The following is a 17971-nucleotide window of genomic DNA, read 5'->3' as shown; positions in this document are numbered from 1 at the left end:
AGTGATAGTAGTTAGTTATGGCAAAAAAGTGGATTTAAGATCTTTTTGTGGACAATAGAAACGATGTTGCTAAGAAGATGAACAGAAATAATATTCTATACAACAATCCCCAAAGTGGGTTGGAAAGAGTAGTATAGCTAAACTCAACCAGGTATTCTCTTTATCCTTCTTTATCTACTCTATTCTTATCTGTCTCTGTCCATTTAAACTTTCTCTTCCTTTCTTTTTCTTTTCCCGTGTCTTCTACGTCTCTGTGTTCATTGCATTTGAAATAAACCGAAAGCAATTGCTTTGGCGTTCTATAGCTTTATTATTAGCAATTGCTTTGAGTGTAATAATCTTTTCTTGGTGGAACTTGGGGGCAAAGAAGCCTCCTTGATAAATATTGATAAAATTTGTTATTATAACACTTTAGTTTACCAGTTTGCTAATAAGAGACTGATTTCAGTCGTGGGGTAGTGGCGTCACGTCTAAATATTTTTTTCCTACGTTTTGATGCTAAAGCACTTTATATTTGCTGTATAAAAATCAAAAAGTTAATTTTCATAACAAAAAATAGAGCTTTTCAAAGTTAGAAAAACACAATATTTAAAAATTAAACCTAAAAAAAAAGAAGGTCAAGAAAATTCCTGACCGGAACTATTGAGTTTTATACAGCTGAACACGGGTTTGTTTATTTGTGACACACAGAGAACAGCTGTTCTGTCTGCTAGTAGCCTCCCACAGCCAGTTTTTATTCTCAGTGCTAATGAAAGCCTCCTTGTATTGCTTCATTTGACTTCGGCTCATATCGCAGGTGAGTTTACCACTATCAGAATGCTAATGTTGCTAATATTTGAGACGTCAGCGTGTAAAACCAAACCGATAGCAGGCTAATGTTAGCTGAACTGACTAATACGCTAACTTTAGCGACTAATAGACTATTTAGGCGTAGAACAACCTGCCCCGATAAATATTTTCACTTAACATTAATATTGGTAGTTGCTTTGACTTCAGAGTAACATGTTGCTATGGGAACGTGTAGTTTTCACATACGTCTGTTTATTAGCTTCGAATTAATTAGTTATGCTCCAAAAGCACCTGGACTTTTAAGTTAGCGGCGTTGCGTTGATGCGCAGGTGCAATGCCTTCAAAAGTATTCACAGCCCTTGAAGTACTTTGTCCAATTAGATCTGCTACTTTAAGTGTATTTTAAAGTAGTGCATAAATTAACCCCTGTGAGTTTTTGTTTTGTAGAAGCACCTTTAGCTGCAGCTACATCTTCAAGTCTTTGGGTTTATGTCTTTACCTGCTCTTTTTTTTGACTGAGCCATTTTAACATGAATCTGGAACAAACTTCCAGAAAACTGTAAAACAGCTGAAAGACTGACTTCCTTTAAATCTCGACTAAAAACCCACCTGTTTAGAGTTGTATTTCAAACGTAATCAATTACAAATTTAATGATGGAACTTGACTTAATGTTGTGTTTTGATTGTTGATTCTATGTTGCATGACTTTGTGTTTTTGTGTTTGTTATGATGTAAAGCACTTTGAAATTCCTTGCTGCTGAAATGTGCTATGCAAATAAAATTTGATTTGATGAATATGCTTTTGTGGCTGTATGTTTGAGGATGGTGTGAACCTCAGCTGCATTTTCAAGTTCAATTGGTTGCTCTGAAATTAAAAGAAATGGAGGTGAACATATATGCATGTCACACTTTTTAGAATTTATTTTAAACAAAAGAACATTTGAAATATTAGTGTAACGTAATGCGATGTGGAAAAACCTTTGGAAGCACAGTAAACCCTTCTGACTACATTTATCAATTTGTCCCCCTGTCAAGATTTTTCAGGTTAAAAGTTTCTCTCTTGGACTTTTTCAGGTGGAATTAAAGCGACGCCATGGAGCCGGCCTGCCGCAAGGACAAACCAAAGCTGAACTCGACTCCGACCAGAGGAGACAGAGCCAAGCAGAAGTCTGCACAGCAGGAGGCCAAACAGCGACAGAGAGCAGAGGTATCCCATCCTCACTGCAAATTTAAACTGTAGATACTCAAATGATGTTTTGGTTGGTCATCTGGACTCTGTTTCTTTTTTACTCCTACTTGTGTCTGCTTCTCTTATTTTCAGATATATGCATTGAACAAGGTGATGACAGAGTTGGAGCAGCAGCAGTTTGAGACCTTTTGCAAACAGATGCAGTCGCAAGGAGAATAACAGCAGTAGCTCCGCTTCCGCCTTCCACGTGGATCCGTTTCTGTTATTCTACCCAAATTGAACTTTGCATCAAAATGATGATTGAATAACCTAAATAACAGATTAAAAATAATAAATATCTTTGTTTTTGGACTCGTATGTCTATGTAAACAATAATTTAGCAGCAAGAAGAGGCATTGAATGGAAAATGTTGGTTATTTGATTAACATAGTTTTGCATTAAAATGGGATTAATTACAGACTCTTCAATGAACGCGATTAATCCCACCACTGCTTAAAACAAATGACATGCTGCTTTAGAGCAGTTGATATGTTTCCGATCAATACATTTTTTTTGTTGTATTTTTACATTTGTTTTATTAACTTAAAACATAAACTGAGTTAGGCCTTTTAAAGCATTTAACTGGGTCAACATTTGAAGTTCCTGGAAGTCGAAGAGAACAGTGAAACTGTCTCCTTCCTGTAGTTTGAAGCGATTCTCCCAGGTTGAGTTAACTCTATCAGAAGTTTCAACAGTAAAAGAAATGTAATTTTCTGATTCATTTTGTTATCACAGAACATTTTGCTCCAATGTTTCTGACTGTATTAAAGCCTGTCGATGCAAACATGCCGGGTAAAACCACCTAGTATTTTTTGCAGAATATACATTTTCTTTTAAATAGTTATCAAATTATTTAAGATCAGGTTAATAATTTGATGCAACATTACTTAAAGCAGAAAGACCTTTACCTCTCAGAGCTTCTACTTTTGATCAGCTTATTTTGTTTAGAGTATTAACTACTGTCTGCAAACCTCTAACAGCCAAAGGCTGTAAAACCTTAAAAAATGTTTCAAAAAGGTTTTCACTATTTGATTGGCATGTGTTGTTACAAACTTTGTACTATAAAGATTAATAGTTGCTGTTGTACGTATGTTCTGTTATAAAATTTTGATTTAATTAAAAAGGTTTGTTCGAATGTGTGATATTTTATGAACTTTGTTTCTTGATAACATTTTAGATGATTTTATAGGAGTATTTTGGAAATGAAAACATGTTTTCAGATTTTTTTTTGCAAAGTATAATATCCAAATATTAACTATAGCATAAAACATGCTCAAAGATGACATGTTCTCGGTATTGTAATGAAAGGTCCGCCTTTAAATGGGAAAATATTTTCAGCAATTTTTCAATTGCTGGAAAATTGTCAGCAATTTTTTGTTGTCAAAAAATTGCTGACACCTCTCTTGGTGTATAAACTCCAGGTCTTTTCAAGATCTGTGAAGTAGTGTGTTCCCAGCTTCACTAATTACAACCGTATAGTTGGATGACATGTTCTCTGCAGTTTATTCAAATTGAAAATTCACTAAGTAACACTAAGGATTAATTTAATACTAAATTAATCTGAATATTTCAAAATTTTAAAAATTAAATGTAAAAATTCAAATCAACTTGTCAGTGATCCTTTTTATAGGGCCTATTTCAAGAAGGTGACATTTTTTAACAAAATATATTGCAATTAAACTCCAGTTATTGATGTCTAACATAGAAAAATGTATATATTCAAATTAAAGTCATTTCCAAACCCACTAACAACCACACACGAAATAAAGAATGTTTGAAAACGCTCAACGTGAGTTACAAAAATGATAGTCAGCCCAGTCTTAATCTAATCTTCATTTCACAAATTGAGTTTATATCTTAAATTGTGCCATTTTCATTTAATGAGGAAGCAGAACAGAAATGTAGTCAATTAGAATTCTGAATATATATCCTATAACGTTATTGTACTATTGGGTTAATTTGGCTCTTTAAACTACCTTTGGGTGTGGTTGTGTGTGAGCTCAGATTCCCATCTGTTTAAAAAGAAAAGTTGCCACAGTTGATGCTCTTTTTCTCATTAGTTGTTGGCAACACGCTACTACAGGCGCTTTCAGTGCTGCGGGGGTCTTCATTTCATGGTAACATCATTTATCTTCTTTCTCACAGTTGAGCTCTATTTTGTGTAGGTCCAACACATAAAATCCTACTGAAATCCATGTGGCTGGAAGTAGTTCAATGCCATGAATAATAAATCACCAGTGCATGTCAACACATTCTGGATTGCATGCAATAGTTTATTTTATTACTGTGATTAATATTTGAAGGATTGCTGATTAGTGCAAAGAGTAGTTAGAGGCTAATTTAAGGTTAGTCCAGCAAGCTTTGGGTTGAATATATAAAGGTTAGTAAAGTGAAGGTGCCTATTTGTGTGAACGTTAGTTTCTTGAACCAAAAGATTTCAAACAGCTGCTTTGAAAATACTGCAATTGCTACAGTATTTAAAATACACTAAGATTAATAAATGAATGTTTTATTCTTGGCTATACTTGTTTCCATTCTCCTCTTCTCGTTTCTCCTCTGGTTCAGACGTCAAGCGTCACAGAGCTCCCAGTGACCCGAACTCCAAACCAGCCTTCCCAGTAACTGGTGTCACATCCTCCATGTTCGAATGAGATGAAACGCATTCCAGGGCCGTAGTCATAAAACGTATGAGTGACCTGGAGATGAACAAGGAAAGGGAAAGCGGACTGCTGGTTGTATAGTTGGTTGGATAATATGTTCTCTGCAGGATGTGTTGGTTTTATTTTTCTATTAGAGACGAAAGCATCTGAAAACCTGTCTCCATGAGGAGTCTGCCTCGGGGTCCAGAGTCTCCGGATCATGAATGTATTCCTGCAGAACCTCTTTATTCTCATCCAGCAGACAGGATGTCATCTGATAGGTGCAGCCGCAGTCGGTCCTGCCACAGAACCTGCAGGATGACATCACAAGCTGTGTTTCCACTGATGATAAAATTATGTAATTGGAATTACAAAAATAAATTTGCTTAATGAAAGCTTGACAACTTGGGTGGGGGAAATCATGCTTATTAGCCATTTTGATATGTGTGTATTTTGCAAAATTGTAATGGAAACACTTTTTTTTCTAGTCACACCAGTTTGTATGCAGCAGCAAAGTGTTTATTTGTGGGCTCTGGCCTCTTTGGACAATGTGCAGCTGGATAAACCAGGGCTCTCAAAGGCATCTCACCAGCCTCCTGAACACCTCGCTGGTGAGATGTTCAGGGCACATCCCAACAGAAGGAGATCCAGAGGAAGTCCAGACTATGACTTTGTTTGTGGGATGAACTGGGAACGCCTTGGGATTCCCCAGCCACTTGGGATTCTCCAAGTGGCTGGGGAGAGGAAAGTCCATGTCTCTCAGTTTAGGCTGCTGCCTCCGCGACCCGACCCCCAGATAGTTGGAAGATCCACCTGTATTCAACTGGTGCGGCTCGCTTTCACATTGGACTCTGTCAAATGATCCAGACCAGGGGTTTTCAAAGTATGAAAGGGTGAGCCCCCCTCCAAGGAGCACAATGCTTGTTCCCCCCCCCCATAATCAACCCACACACAAACAAATGCCACTACAAAACACCATCTAATTGCTTTTATTTTAGAACCATCTCATCTTTTAAAATGACACTTTATCTGAATGAAATTTAACACATGAACATTTTAAAAACATTTCCTCCCATTTTAATTATTTTATCAGGGCCTTTGTATGGCAAATACGCCCTTTTTTCATTTTTCTAATGATAAGAACAACCCCAAACTCATTTTTCAACTGTTTTCTCAAACAAACGTTACATCTGAGATTCTGAGTTTAATGTTTGAGATACCAACAGTGTTTTCACATCTTAACAAAAACATTTTGATCAGATCTTTGGAACACATCTGTAAATGTTGCACATTTCCTTGAAATTAAAAAATAAATCAAAAACCTAAACAGTTGCAAAATCGTGGAGCTCTTTTTGTGGCTCATCTAAACAATTTATCTCGAGCTAAAAGAGCGTGCTGTATGAAAGAGTGGAGGCATACAAAGGAAAAAACAATTACGCACGCTATGCGCAAGACAGCAAGCAGATAGCTTTTTTTCCGGTTTATTTTTTCCCTCGCACCGCGCCTGCCCTAAAGTGCTCTGGCGCCCCCTAGGGGAGGCGCGCCTCACACTTTGAAAACCGCCGATCCAGACTAATTGAAAAACCTCGTCTCCTGTGGTGGTTCTGTACCAAGATCTACTGAAGGAAACAACACAAAAACCTCAGAAAAAGACCAGCACAACTTCCTTCTTCACAAAAGCTAATCAAAATGGAGATTTTGACAGTTGTAGGATTTTTTTAGTCTTTGGTATAAATGCTGGACTGTTGTATTTATTCCAGACCCAGAATGGCCTGCGCTATACTTTGCTTCCTGCTTTTGGATCGGTCACTAGTCCACTTGCATCCACATATGCATTCGAACCGAATCCAGACCGAGGTTTTTAGGCGGACCAGAGTTTGGATTTTTTTGGTCTGCATCAAAGTTGGATTGAGCATTCACACCTCGCCAAACAAACCGTACTTTCTTGACTAACTAGAATTTGATTAAAGCTGACTAAACAGGGCTGGTGTGATTGCATCCTGATGCAAAGCGTCTGTCTTACCTGTATGTTCAAGTCTTACCAGTCTTTCACTGTGACAGGAGGCTGAGCGTCCAGCTGCTCTGGGCTGTAACCCTCCTCTATCAGGTCGATCACCTGCCTTTTTAGGCAAAGCCTAGGATAATGCATGGGGACGATTGTTAGCAGTTAGCTAAATCAGGTTCAGTGGTGGGCACCGCTAACTCAAACGTTAGTTGCTCTAACCTTAATGCAGTCATCACAAACATGAGTTCTGCTGACACTAAAGAATAACACCAATACAGTATTTAGCAGAAGCTCATGCTAAAGCACTAACTTCCATTCAAATTATAACTGCCATTGAAAGACTACACTAATTTAATTTTGACATTATAATTTACAGTATATGTTCTATATTGTTCATAGACATTGTATTCATGTCTATGTCTTGGATTCTGCTGCCTGTGTTTTACTTTGTTTTTGTTTGTTTCTTTTTTTAAATAAAGTTATTGGACAAAATAAAACTCAAGGAAAGAAAACGGAAGTGCTGCACAAACTGTCTTCACCCACTTCATAGTAAGAGTATGTGAATTAACTTCTAACTACTTAAAAAATAGTCGACAATCAAAACTTCAACACAGATCTTAAACTTTCAACTGAAAGTTTAAAAAACAGCTAAGTAAATTAGCGCCTTAGTATTTATCCGGAAAAAATTCATTCAAGGGAAGCTAAGTACGATAAACATTTTCAAAGTTAGCAAAAGTGCTAAAGCTCTTAGCGAAGAAACAGCTCCGTTATGAGTGCATTTGCAGATGAGTGAAAGTGTGTCCACCGCTGATGAGAATGATAGAATCAGAGTTCAGGTGGTGCATGAGACATTAGGCGTATTAAAGCTGGTGCTAAAGACAGACAGGTCTGAATGGTAGCGTAACAGGTTTATTTACATGTGGTATAATTGTCTTATACTGTAACACAAATGATAACAACCACTCACTCAAAGGAAGTCGCAAAATATTTGGTCACTTCTTCAGTGCAGAAGTCATGACCACAGTCTCCTGGCATGTCCTCCACTTTCCACTGGTTCCCACCGTTTTCTGTCAGCTCCCAGGATTCCAGCTGCTCTAGGAGGGAAATTCAGTCTCAAATGGCTAACTGTAGAACTATGTAGCTTATCTCTAAATCTAGAATTAATCTTTCAATCTCAAGACACCAGAGCTTACTCGTTCACTTTCAGCCAAAATACAATTGGCCATCATGTAAAGGTTATTTAAAACATGTATGTTTTGGAGGTCTGATTACATATTAGTCACAACCAGCACGTCACATTCCTCAGAGTAAATTCCACTCACTAATTCAAATTGCTTTGTGGGTTAATTGGTCAGGTGTTGATGTCCAAGATAAAAACTTCAAATATATATTTTTTTAATTATTAGTTTTTTAGCTCAAAGCTAAAGACATACAATATGTACAATGCTGAATCTGTACATCTTGTACAGATTTATCATTTATTCCTAAATGATAAATCTTGTACAATGCTAATGATGTTGATGCTATATGATGTTTAACTCTCATTAAACATATTGACTGATGATAATTGATAGTATGCATCATCTTTAGACTATCTTGAGATTTGGGGGAATTTGGTGACATTGTGTCACTCTGGAAGTCAACATTCAAACTTCTGCTAAAACTGCAAAGTATCAGAATTTTATATTGACTTTTAAAGAAATATACATCACATGTAGTGAAAACTCTTTAAAACTTGACACACCAAAAAGGTTCACCACGACACTGTGTTGTATGAAGCTTATAAACTGTAGTTCCTCAAGGCTCTGTTCTTGGATCTTTTCCGTGTAGAGCCAACAGTGCTGCCTCGTTGCTCAGATTGTATTATGTTACAATATATGCTACTATGCTTATGCTAATGACACACAACTCTAAATGTCTGTGTCACCACAACCCCTTATAGTCTAGTGTTGACTCCTTTATACATTATTGGTACAGTTTGGACCGGCATAAGAGAAGAAACAAATAGACATCTCACCATTTCCACAGGGATTCCTTAGCAGGTTTCTAGCCATGGTTACAGGGTAAATATAGGTTTTCAAGGCCTGCAAAGAAAAACATATTAGATCACTAGCTAAACATGTCTTCTCGGTTTGTTGTTTATGAGGAGTCTGCCGCGCAGACAGATTTCAAAAACTAATGTCTGGTACTCTGATTCAGCACACAGCAGACAAAAAGCAAACGGGCAAAAGCCGAGGTATTTGGTTTCTGAATAGGAGGCATCACATAGGATCACCCAGGGTTTCAACAGATCAATCTCTGTAGGACAAACAACTGGGGGGTGGCATCCCCAAAATACCAAATCAGGTCCACACTTTGAAGAACCAGTCATGCAAAATATAATTTATCTACTACCCTGTCAAAAATCAAGGTTGTATTAAACATTAGTGTCCACTATACAGTAAGTTTGCTTGGCTTTTTTACAGTTCAAAACAAGGATAGAAAAAATGCTGAGTCATCTGCCACTGCAAACTCAGAGAAAGCAGTCCATTCACATGATCAGTATGCATAAATATTAAGCTCTACTTTATCTAACTGCACAAACTATGACGTGCGTTACTCACGGCTAGAAGATGACAAACGCTTTTCTGGTTCCTCTGGATCCTTTAGTTTTCCTCTGCAGAGCAGCAGCCTCAGCAGAGAGGCTTTTATACACTGCAAGTCTGCACACAGGGAGAGAGAGGTGCGGAGGAGCAAAAACAGAAACACTAGAGCTGCAGGAAGTGACAGTCAGCAGCATTCAGCAGACAGCCACATGTATACACTCAGCACTAATGTAAGAGCCGACACAGCTGCTGCAGCAGAACAATCCAAGACCTGGATTAATGTTATAGCAGATGTTCTGCGAGCCTGAAAAGCTCAACCGAAACACATTAGAGAGCAAATTTATCGACATTCATTCATGATTCACGTTCTGCATCATGAAGCGATCTCCACCGTCTCTTTTTCAGATCCAGACGGGAGTGAGGTCAGAAACAGGAAGTAGCTCTCAACTTCCTCCCTATTAATCCAATGTTGTTTGAAGCAAAGCTGAAAATAACAATATGTCATTCAACATTACACTGTAAAACATTGCAGGTGTGATTAGAAGTTGCACTCAAACTTACCATGACTGTCACAATAATTATTGGCTTTTAATATATATTTTTGGAACTAACGCTTTGTTGGGTGGACTTATTATATAACACATAAAGAACTTGCTTAAAAAGTGTTTGAATTTTTTTCTATTTTGTTGTTTTGCTTTGTAAAAGTTTGAGTCATCATTGCATCTACTTTGATAAAATGGACCAGTACCCAGGGGCGATTCTAGGATCTGACCTTTAGGGGTGCTGAGCCCCCAGCAGGGCTAAGACCCATGAGAAGATATTTGTTGGAGCAGTTTTCTAAATCTAACTGCTTATTTACAGACATTCACAAACAAAATTAAGAGACATGTTGTCAGTAATTCATGGGATAAAAGAACAATGTTCATTTTACTCAAACATATACTTATAGAGAAACTTTACATTTTTTCCAGAGGTGTATATACTCAGTTTGAAACAGAATCTCAAGATTACATCATACCTGCCAACATCTGCTAACATTAATGAGACACAAGCAGCTGTGGAGAGACACGGTCCTAGTGTGATCTGCTCTCCCAGAAATTAAAATAAAATCTACTCAAAACTGCATTTCCAGTCATTTGAAGAACATTTTACTAAATGCATAGGATTAATAAACCTAAAACCAGTTTACTATCAAGGTAGAAGTTCAGGTTAATGACTAGTGAAAACTAGTCATTAACCTGAACTTTATTTGAAAATCATTCTTAGAAATTGCATTACCCTTATTTTTGTCTGAACGTTATGCGGCTGTTGGCCTTTTTTCTTTAAACAAGAATGAATGTCCATCTATGGAAAAGTAGATATGATGAGTCGGGGTTTAATATTTCAGTTCACAGTTCATGAAGTGGGCCTGTCATAGTTTCAGTACCAAACACCTTTCTATTCACAGACACAGAAAAATCTATCATTCTGCACTGTTCTTTAGTTTTACCTTATTTAAATGACTCCAGAGAGATTTGGGAAATTAAGTACAAAACAACATAACAGTCACTAATCAAACTTAAAAAAAGACCAATAAGAGTAATTAACAAGGCTAAGACCAGGATCAGACTAACCCATTATTTATCCAAATATTTTGCACATATACAACATTTTGTACAGAACTACAAAATACTCTTCCAACAAATAAAGCCAATGCTGTACACAATTTCCTTCAAAAATATAAAAATAATTCTAAATTAATTAAGTACTTAGCAATTTTTTTTTCTTCATTGATAGGAAGTCAGATTATCCAAACTGGTAAACCACATTAATACAATATTAGTGAAGAAATACATTAAATGACCACTGAACAAATTATTCATAAAATACAGTATATCAAAAAAAATTAATAAAACACACAGAAAATAATATAATGTAGGAAATAATTATATATTTACTGTTAATTTATTAGTATGATTTGTTCTTTAAATGGCCACTTATTTTGGCTAATGCTATTATTTATTAAATATCATCCAAACTCAACATCCTAAGCAAAGAATCAAACCACAATAGTCAACTAAAATCACAATAAGAAACTGAATCAATAATAACTAAATATTTTGTACCATATCAGCGTCAGGAGATGATTGAGGATGAAGAGACGCTGATTTCTGGTTCTTTAGGTTCTAGCGGGTCTGCAGTTCCTCTAATGATCCATTCTGTCTGATATATAGACTGCGCCACGACGGACACATTTTTTTTGTCTTTCGATGTCCACAGTATCCATCCTCTCTGAAGTTGTTCAGTTTATAATTCGCGTCTTTTCACTCACGTCTGTTTTTTTAAAGCGTTTTTGCTTCTAAGGACATGGAATCGGGTCGAGGACGTTTAAAATAGACGCGGGTTGATAGCAGCTCACTGCGGCTGCGTAGTGTCCGTCTCTAGGCAACCGGGACGTTCAGCGTCTGTCCGTAGCGTTCAGGGGGTCCTTTAGCTCCCGCCACGACAATGTAGCTGACCTTAATATTTCCTGTGTTTTATTGTGGTCATTATTGTTAAACTTAGTGTTGATGTGTGTACGATAGGCGTGTCTATCGGACAGTTATGTATCGGTTTAAAATGGGACGCACATTTAACGGCCAAATATGGGACGATTCCGTGTTTTACGGGTGGCAATCCTATTCAGGGGAGCTGAGATACTAAAGCACCACTAAAACTGGGCTAGAATCGCCACTGCTTGCTGCTGCTGCAGCTTCATCACATCATCCAGGCGTTAAACCAGACAGATAAGACCCGCCCACTCCCTGAAGGCGCTGTCCAACCGGAATCCAGAACGCCCCGCCACCCATAGGAACCGTCTGCTTCACATTTCTGAATCCTCAACTACTTTATTACTGGTAAATATTTTCTGACTGGAAAAATACTTCATTGTTAAGAGCAGGAAAAATGAAGACTTCCTGAAAAGGTGAGAGTGATAGCTTTCTGGAAAATCCCGTTGTAATGTAAAATATGACAGATTGCTGGATAAAATAAATTTATAGTTGTTCATTTTTTTCCCTACTCTGGTCACAGCCAGAGGAAAATGAAGCTGTAGCTTCCTCCATGACTGCATTTGACAAACTAAGCCTTCAAAAATAATAATAATAATAATAAAGCACCGGGTTGAGGCGGTGTGAGCTTCACACACGATGTGCTAAAAATAAAACCTGACAGCTGCGGACGTTGTGCCGGGCGAAGAGAGGCGATCTGTGGTGGCTGCCGCTTGTAAATTATTGAATAATCCCAAATGTAAATCATTTAAACAGTTAAATAGATAGTCTGACATGCGCAGTAAAGTGGCTGCTGACCAAAGTGACTTCGTACGTGACGACATAAGGCTGCTGTGTGGGCGGGTTTGATGCCTATGACGTGTGGGTCTTTATTTGCTCGTTCTTTTTCCCTGAGCATCACTTCGCAGTTGTTCCTTGCAGAGCCTGTTGTTCTCACAGAAAACCTGAATTTTATCTTCAAACCTGACAAATAATCATGTCAAGTATACAGAGTTCACCAACCATAGAGACACAGACCGTCACCGTGGAAGCCCTGATGGCTGCGGTCCAACCGTTTTTCAAAAGCATCTCCCCGAAGGAGAGGTTGGGACTATCAAATGGGAACCTAGAACCCAGCACCACCTGTGCTCTGCAGGAGACTTTTGGAGACATCTTGGAGTTGTTTACATGCAACGTTCTGCAAAGTCTCCACAAGGAAAGCTGCACAATGAAGGACTTGAAGGCGGCCTTGGGAAACAAAGTTCCCGAAACCTTTGCTAAACTTCTGGAGATCAATGAAGACATCATTACTGAGCACACACACAATTTAAACAGGCTCATTGTGCAATATCTGATGGGTAGAGTCAATGACAGCTTGGACTCAGGTGCTCCTACAAGAGAACATGTTGAACAAGCAGCTGGCATGTCAATAATCAGACATATGGTGGATGAAACCAGTTTGATTTTGCAGGACTTTTTGGATAGATCGGAATTCAAGAAACCAGCCGACGGTACAACTTGTAAGCCGAAATCTAAGATTGAAGGGTTGATGGGGAAGATGAAGAGATTTTTTCAGAAATTTCACTGGCAAACATTCATCAAAGGTGGCTCCATTGATCATCCAGGAACAACAGAAAACCTCTCTGACTGAAAACAAGTCAACGCTGGAGATCCAGGTGGAAGATGTCAACAACCTTTCAGATATTAAAGGATGTGTAGCAGAGGCTCAACCGTCCAAAGATGAGAAGAAAACTACGACCACGGCAGCCGTTATTCCTCTAGACGTCCAGGGAACCGCAGATATACACAAAGAGGAGCCTGAGGTTGATCAAATCTCACCTGCTGAGCCGTTCGATCCTCTTGATGTTGATGCAGATGTGGAGAACTCTGTACCGGAGAGTCAGTCAACCGAAGAGCCACAGGAACTAGAAGGGCAGTCAAAGTTGGATGAAGTATCACCCACTGAAGCCTTCTTTGAACCAGAGATCTTGTTGACTGGAAATCTGCTGGAAAATGAATCAGAACCGGAGTCCAGCTCTGATGATTCCTCATTTGCCTTCACTACTTCTGTGAATGAGTGGGACAATCAGATGTCGGCTTCTTCAGTGCTGGACGATGACGGCAATGAGGAGTTAACAGGTTCCCAAGTTTGCTCTGAAGAGGAAAGAGAGGAAATGGCTTCACATCTACCTGGATTCATAGTTTTCCCATCCAGTTCAAAATTTTATCTGTGAGCTGGAACTGGAAGAACCAGAAATGGAATCCACCAGCAAGTCAGAGGAAGACCAGTCTGAAGAGGTAGACAGGAGAAAAACAGCCGTGAGAAGCCTGGTCAGAGACGTGATCAAGATGATTATTGATAAATCAGGACAGAGAGACTACCCTCGAGAGGAATACAAGGCCATCTGTGATAGACTCTTTGAAAAACTCTGGGCTGAAACCAAACCCACAGTCCTCAACATGAGCCCGGACACGATTACACGCCAGAGGAAGGCCATCTTTAAGGAACCTGCTGAAGGGGTGCAGCAAGCCAGAGAACATACTCCTTCTCCTGCAGGCAGGGACGCCGATAATGGAGAGAAACGTCCTCACTACGATGGAAAAGCGACTTCAGCCTCGGTGGAAGACGATCAGCTACAGGGATGCTTTCAGGGAAGCACTAAAAAACCTTGGAGAAAAGCTTCAAGCCACATTTACATGTGAATTACCTATTGATTTTTTTCCTCTTTTAACTCTGCTGGTGTCCATTATGATGCTTTTATATGGCAGCGTAGAGTCCCCCTTTTTTATACTTGTTCATGTTTAGTAGTTAGTTTATTTTCTACTTGTTCATGTTTAGTAGTTATGTAATTTTATACTTGTTCATGTTTAATAGTTATGCCATTTTATACTTCTTCATGTTTAGTAATTATGCCATTTTATACCTGTTCATGTTTATTAGTTATGTCGCTTTATAATTGGTCATGTTTAGTAGTTATGTCATTTTAAACTTGTTCATGTTTAGTAGTTATGTCATTTTATACTTGTTCATGTTTAGTAGTTATGTCATTTTAAACTTGTTCATGTTTAGTAGTTATGTCGCTTTATAATTGGTCATGTTTAGTAGTTATGTCATTTTAAACTTGTTCATGTTTAGTAGTTATGTCGCTTTATACTTGTTCATGTTTAGTAGTTATGTCATTTTAAACTTGTTCATGTTTAGTAGTTATGTCGCTTTGTACTTGTTCATGTTTAGTAGTTGTCATGTTGGATTTTAATTTCCTTGCCCACATGCAGGTGCTCACAGAAGAACAGACTTTACGGTTAAGAGGGTTTGTTTTAATGAGGTCAAACGATGGTTCGAGAATTGAGACTGGAGGACGTCAGGAGGAAACGAGAGTCCAGGTAGGTTCGGGGGTCCCGGGCCACAGCGGATCAGAACGGCTTGGAAGTGCCAACCAGCGAGACGCGCCTGACCGGTGAAGTTCCAGGCTTGGCTCCGGGAAGCGGGAACAAGATCTGAGAGGTAACGGAGAGAAAAAGGGCAAAATGACTGGACAATACTTAACATGGACTATGCGAGATCTTAGGACTGAGTCTGACCAACAAGTGGTAACCATCGAGCGATGACTAGTGGTTCCACCGCTTCTTAAGAAGCCTGCCGCTGGTTACCGGAATCCGATGTAGGTGCATCAGGATGTCAAACTCCTCCGCGTAGCTCGGCTCTGGAAAGAACCCTCACTCCAACCTGAATCCTGACAGTAGTTATGTCATTTTATGCTTGTTCATGTTTAGTAGTTGTGCCATTTTATACTTGTTCATGTTTAGTAGTTATGTCATTTTATACTTGTTCATGTTTAGTAGTTGTGCCATTTTATACTTGTTCATGTTTAGTAGTTATGTCATTATATACTTGCTCATGTTTAGTAGTCTTGTGATTTTATACTTGTTCATGTTTAGTAGTTATGTCATTTTATACTTGTTCATGCTTAGTAGTTATGTCATTTTATACTTGTTCATGTTTAGTAGTTATGTCATTTTATACTTGTTCATGCTTAGAAGTTATGTCATTTTATACTTGTTCATGCTTAGAAGTGATGTCATTTTATACTTGTTCATGCTTAGTAGTTATGTCATTTTATACGTGTTCATGCTTAGTAGTTATGTCATTTTATACCTGTACATGTTTAGTAGTTATGTCATTTTATGCTTGTTCATGCTTAGTAGTTATGTCATTTTATACCTGTACATGTTTAGTAGTTATGTCATTTTATACGTGTTCATGCTTAGTAGTTATGTCATTTTATACCTGTACATGTTTAGTAGTTATGTCATTTTATACTTGCTCATGCTTAGTAGTTATGCCATTTTATACCTGTACATGTTTAGTAGTTATGTCATTTTATACTTGTTCATGCTTAGTAGTTATGTCATTTTATACTTGTTCATGTATAGTAGTTGTGCCATTTTATACCTGTTCATGTTTAGTAGTTATGTCATTATATACTTGCTCATGTTTAGTAGTTATGTCATTTTATACTTGTTCATGCTTAGTAGTTATGTCATTTTATACTTGTTCATGTTTAGTAGTTGTGCCATTTTATACCTGTTCATGTTTAGTAGTTATGTCATTTTATACTTGTTCATGCTTAGAAGTGATGTCATTTTATACTTGTTCATGCTTAGTAGTTTTGTCATTTTATACTTGTTCATGTTTAGTAGTTATGTCATTTTATACTTGTTCATGCTTAGAAGTGATGTCATTTTATACTTGTTCATGCTTAGTAGTTATGTCATTTTATACTTGTTCATGTTTAGTAGTTATGTCATTTTATACTTGTTCATGCTTAGAAGTGATGTCATTTTATACTTGTTCATGCTTAGTAGTTATGTCATTTTATACGTGTTCATGCTTAGTAGTTATGTCATTTTATACTTGTTCATGCTTAGAAGTGATGTCATTTTATACTTGTTCATGTTTAGTAGTCTTGTGATTTTATACTTGTTCATGTTTAGTAGTTATGTCATTATATACTTGCTCATGCTTAGTAGTTATGCCATTTTATACCTGTTCATGTTTAGTAGTTATGTCATTTTATACTTGTTCATGCTTAGTAGTTATGTCATTTTATACTTGTTCATGTTTAGAAGTGATGTCATTTTATACTTGTTCATGTTTAGTAGTTATGTCATTTTATACTTGTTCATGCTTAGAAGTGATGTCAATTTCTACTTGTTCATGCTTAGTAGATATGTCATTATATACTTGCTCATGTTTAGTAGTCATGTCATTTTATACTTGTTCATCTTTAGTAGTTATGTCATTTTATACTTGTTCATGCTTGGTAGTTATGTCATTTTATACTTCTTCATGTTTAGTAGTTGTGCCATTTTATACCTGTTCATGTTTAGTAGTTATGTCATTTTATACTTGTTCATGCTTAGTAGTTATGTCATTTTATACTTGTTCATGTATAGTAGTTGTGCCATTTTATACCTGTTCATGTTTAGTAGTTATGTCATTTTATACTTGTTCATGTTTAGTAGTTATGTCATTTTATACTTGTTCATGCTTAGTAGTCATGTCATTTTATACTTGTTTATGTTTAGTAGTTATGTCATTTTATACTTGTTCATGTTTAGTAGTTATGTCATTATATACTTGCTCATGTTTAGTAGTCATGTCATTTTATACTTGTTCATGTTTAGTAGTTATGTCATTTTATACTTCTTCATGTTTAGTAGTTATGTCATTATATACTTGCTCATGTTTTGTAGTCATGTCATTTTATACTTGTTCATGTTTAGTAGTTGTGCCATTTTATACCTGTTCATGTTTAGTAGTTATGTCATTTTATACTTGTTAATGCGTAGTAGTTATGTCATTTTATACTTGTTCATGTTTAGTAGTTATGTCATTTTATACTTGTTCATGCTTAGTAGTTATGTCATTTTATACTTGTTCATGTTTAGTAGTTGTGCCATTTTATACCTGTTCATGTTTAGTAGTTATGTCATTTTATACTTGTTCATGCTTAGAAGTGATGTCATTTTATACTTGTTCATGTTTAGTAGTTGTGCCATTTTATACTTGTTCATATTTAGTAGTTATGTCATTTTATACTTGTTCATGTTTAGTAGTTATGTCATTTTATACTTGTTCATGCTTAGAAGTGATGTCATTTTATACTTGTTCATGTTTAGTAGTTATGTGATTATATACTTGCTCATGTTTAGTA

General features: G+C 37.1%; 2 protein-coding genes across 3 annotated transcripts; one reads left to right on the top strand and one right to left on the bottom strand.

Moving 5' to 3' along the window:
* Window positions 1-654: 654 nt before the first annotated feature.
* On the top strand, window positions 655-3103 carry LOC116710892 (small vasohibin-binding protein-like). Its single transcript, XM_032550185.1, has 3 exons — window positions 655-796; window positions 1864-1996; window positions 2111-3103. The coding sequence occupies exons 2-3, from the start codon at window positions 1883-1885 to the stop codon at window positions 2195-2197; spliced, it is 201 nt and encodes a 66-aa protein (XP_032406076.1). The 5' UTR covers window positions 655-796; window positions 1864-1882; the 3' UTR covers window positions 2198-3103.
* Window positions 3104-4269: 1166 nt separating this feature from the next.
* On the bottom strand, window positions 4270-9890 carry LOC116710891 (F-box only protein 2-like). 2 transcript variants are annotated; one of them, XM_032550184.1, is made up of 6 exons: window positions 9265-9890; window positions 8679-8745; window positions 7629-7750; window positions 6699-6791; window positions 4832-4967; window positions 4270-4713 (listed from the first exon to the last, which is right to left on the bottom strand). In XM_032550184.1, exons 2-6 carry the CDS (start codon window positions 8679-8681, stop codon window positions 4579-4581), a joined length of 489 nt encoding a protein of 162 aa, XP_032406075.1. In that variant the 5' UTR covers window positions 8682-8745; window positions 9265-9890; the 3' UTR covers window positions 4270-4578. The 2 variants fall into 2 exon arrangements, with proteins under 2 accessions (XP_032406075.1, XP_032406074.1); XM_032550183.1 differs by having other exon boundaries at window positions 7629-7755; window positions 9265-9886.
* Window positions 9891-17971: the final 8081 nt, after the last annotated feature.

Source organism: Xiphophorus hellerii, chromosome 20 (assembly GCF_003331165.1).
Source record: "Xiphophorus hellerii strain 12219 chromosome 20, Xiphophorus_hellerii-4.1, whole genome shotgun sequence".
NCBI lineage: Eukaryota > Metazoa > Chordata > Actinopteri > Cyprinodontiformes > Poeciliidae > Xiphophorus > Xiphophorus hellerii.
The sequence above is the reverse complement of the archived record's forward strand: the minus strand, read 5'-3'. Positions and strand labels throughout refer to the sequence as shown.

What these genes read in the sequence shown, in the direction of transcription:
- LOC116710892 (XM_032550185.1), top strand. Translation starts at nt 1,883, where the DNA reads ATGGAGCCGGCCTGCCGCAAGGACAAACCAAAGCTGAACTCGACTCCG. An exon ending in AACAGCGACAGAGAGCAGAG is followed by an intron (nt 1,997 to 2,110) that starts GTATCCCATCCT and finishes TCTTATTTTCAG; the next exon opens with ATATATGCATTGAACAAGGT.
- LOC116710891 (XM_032550183.1), bottom strand. Translation starts at nt 8,715, where the DNA reads ATGGCTAGAAACCTGCTAAGGAATCCCTGTGGAAATG. An exon ending in TATTTTGCGACTTCCTTTGA is followed by an intron (nt 6,792 to 7,628) that starts GTGAGTGGTTGT and finishes GCATTATCCTAG; the next exon opens with GCTTTGCCTAAAAAGGCAGG. An exon ending in CCTGTCACAGTGAAAGACTG is followed by an intron (nt 4,968 to 6,698) that starts GTAAGACTTGAA and finishes GTCATCCTGCAG; the next exon opens with GTTCTGTGGCAGGACCGACT.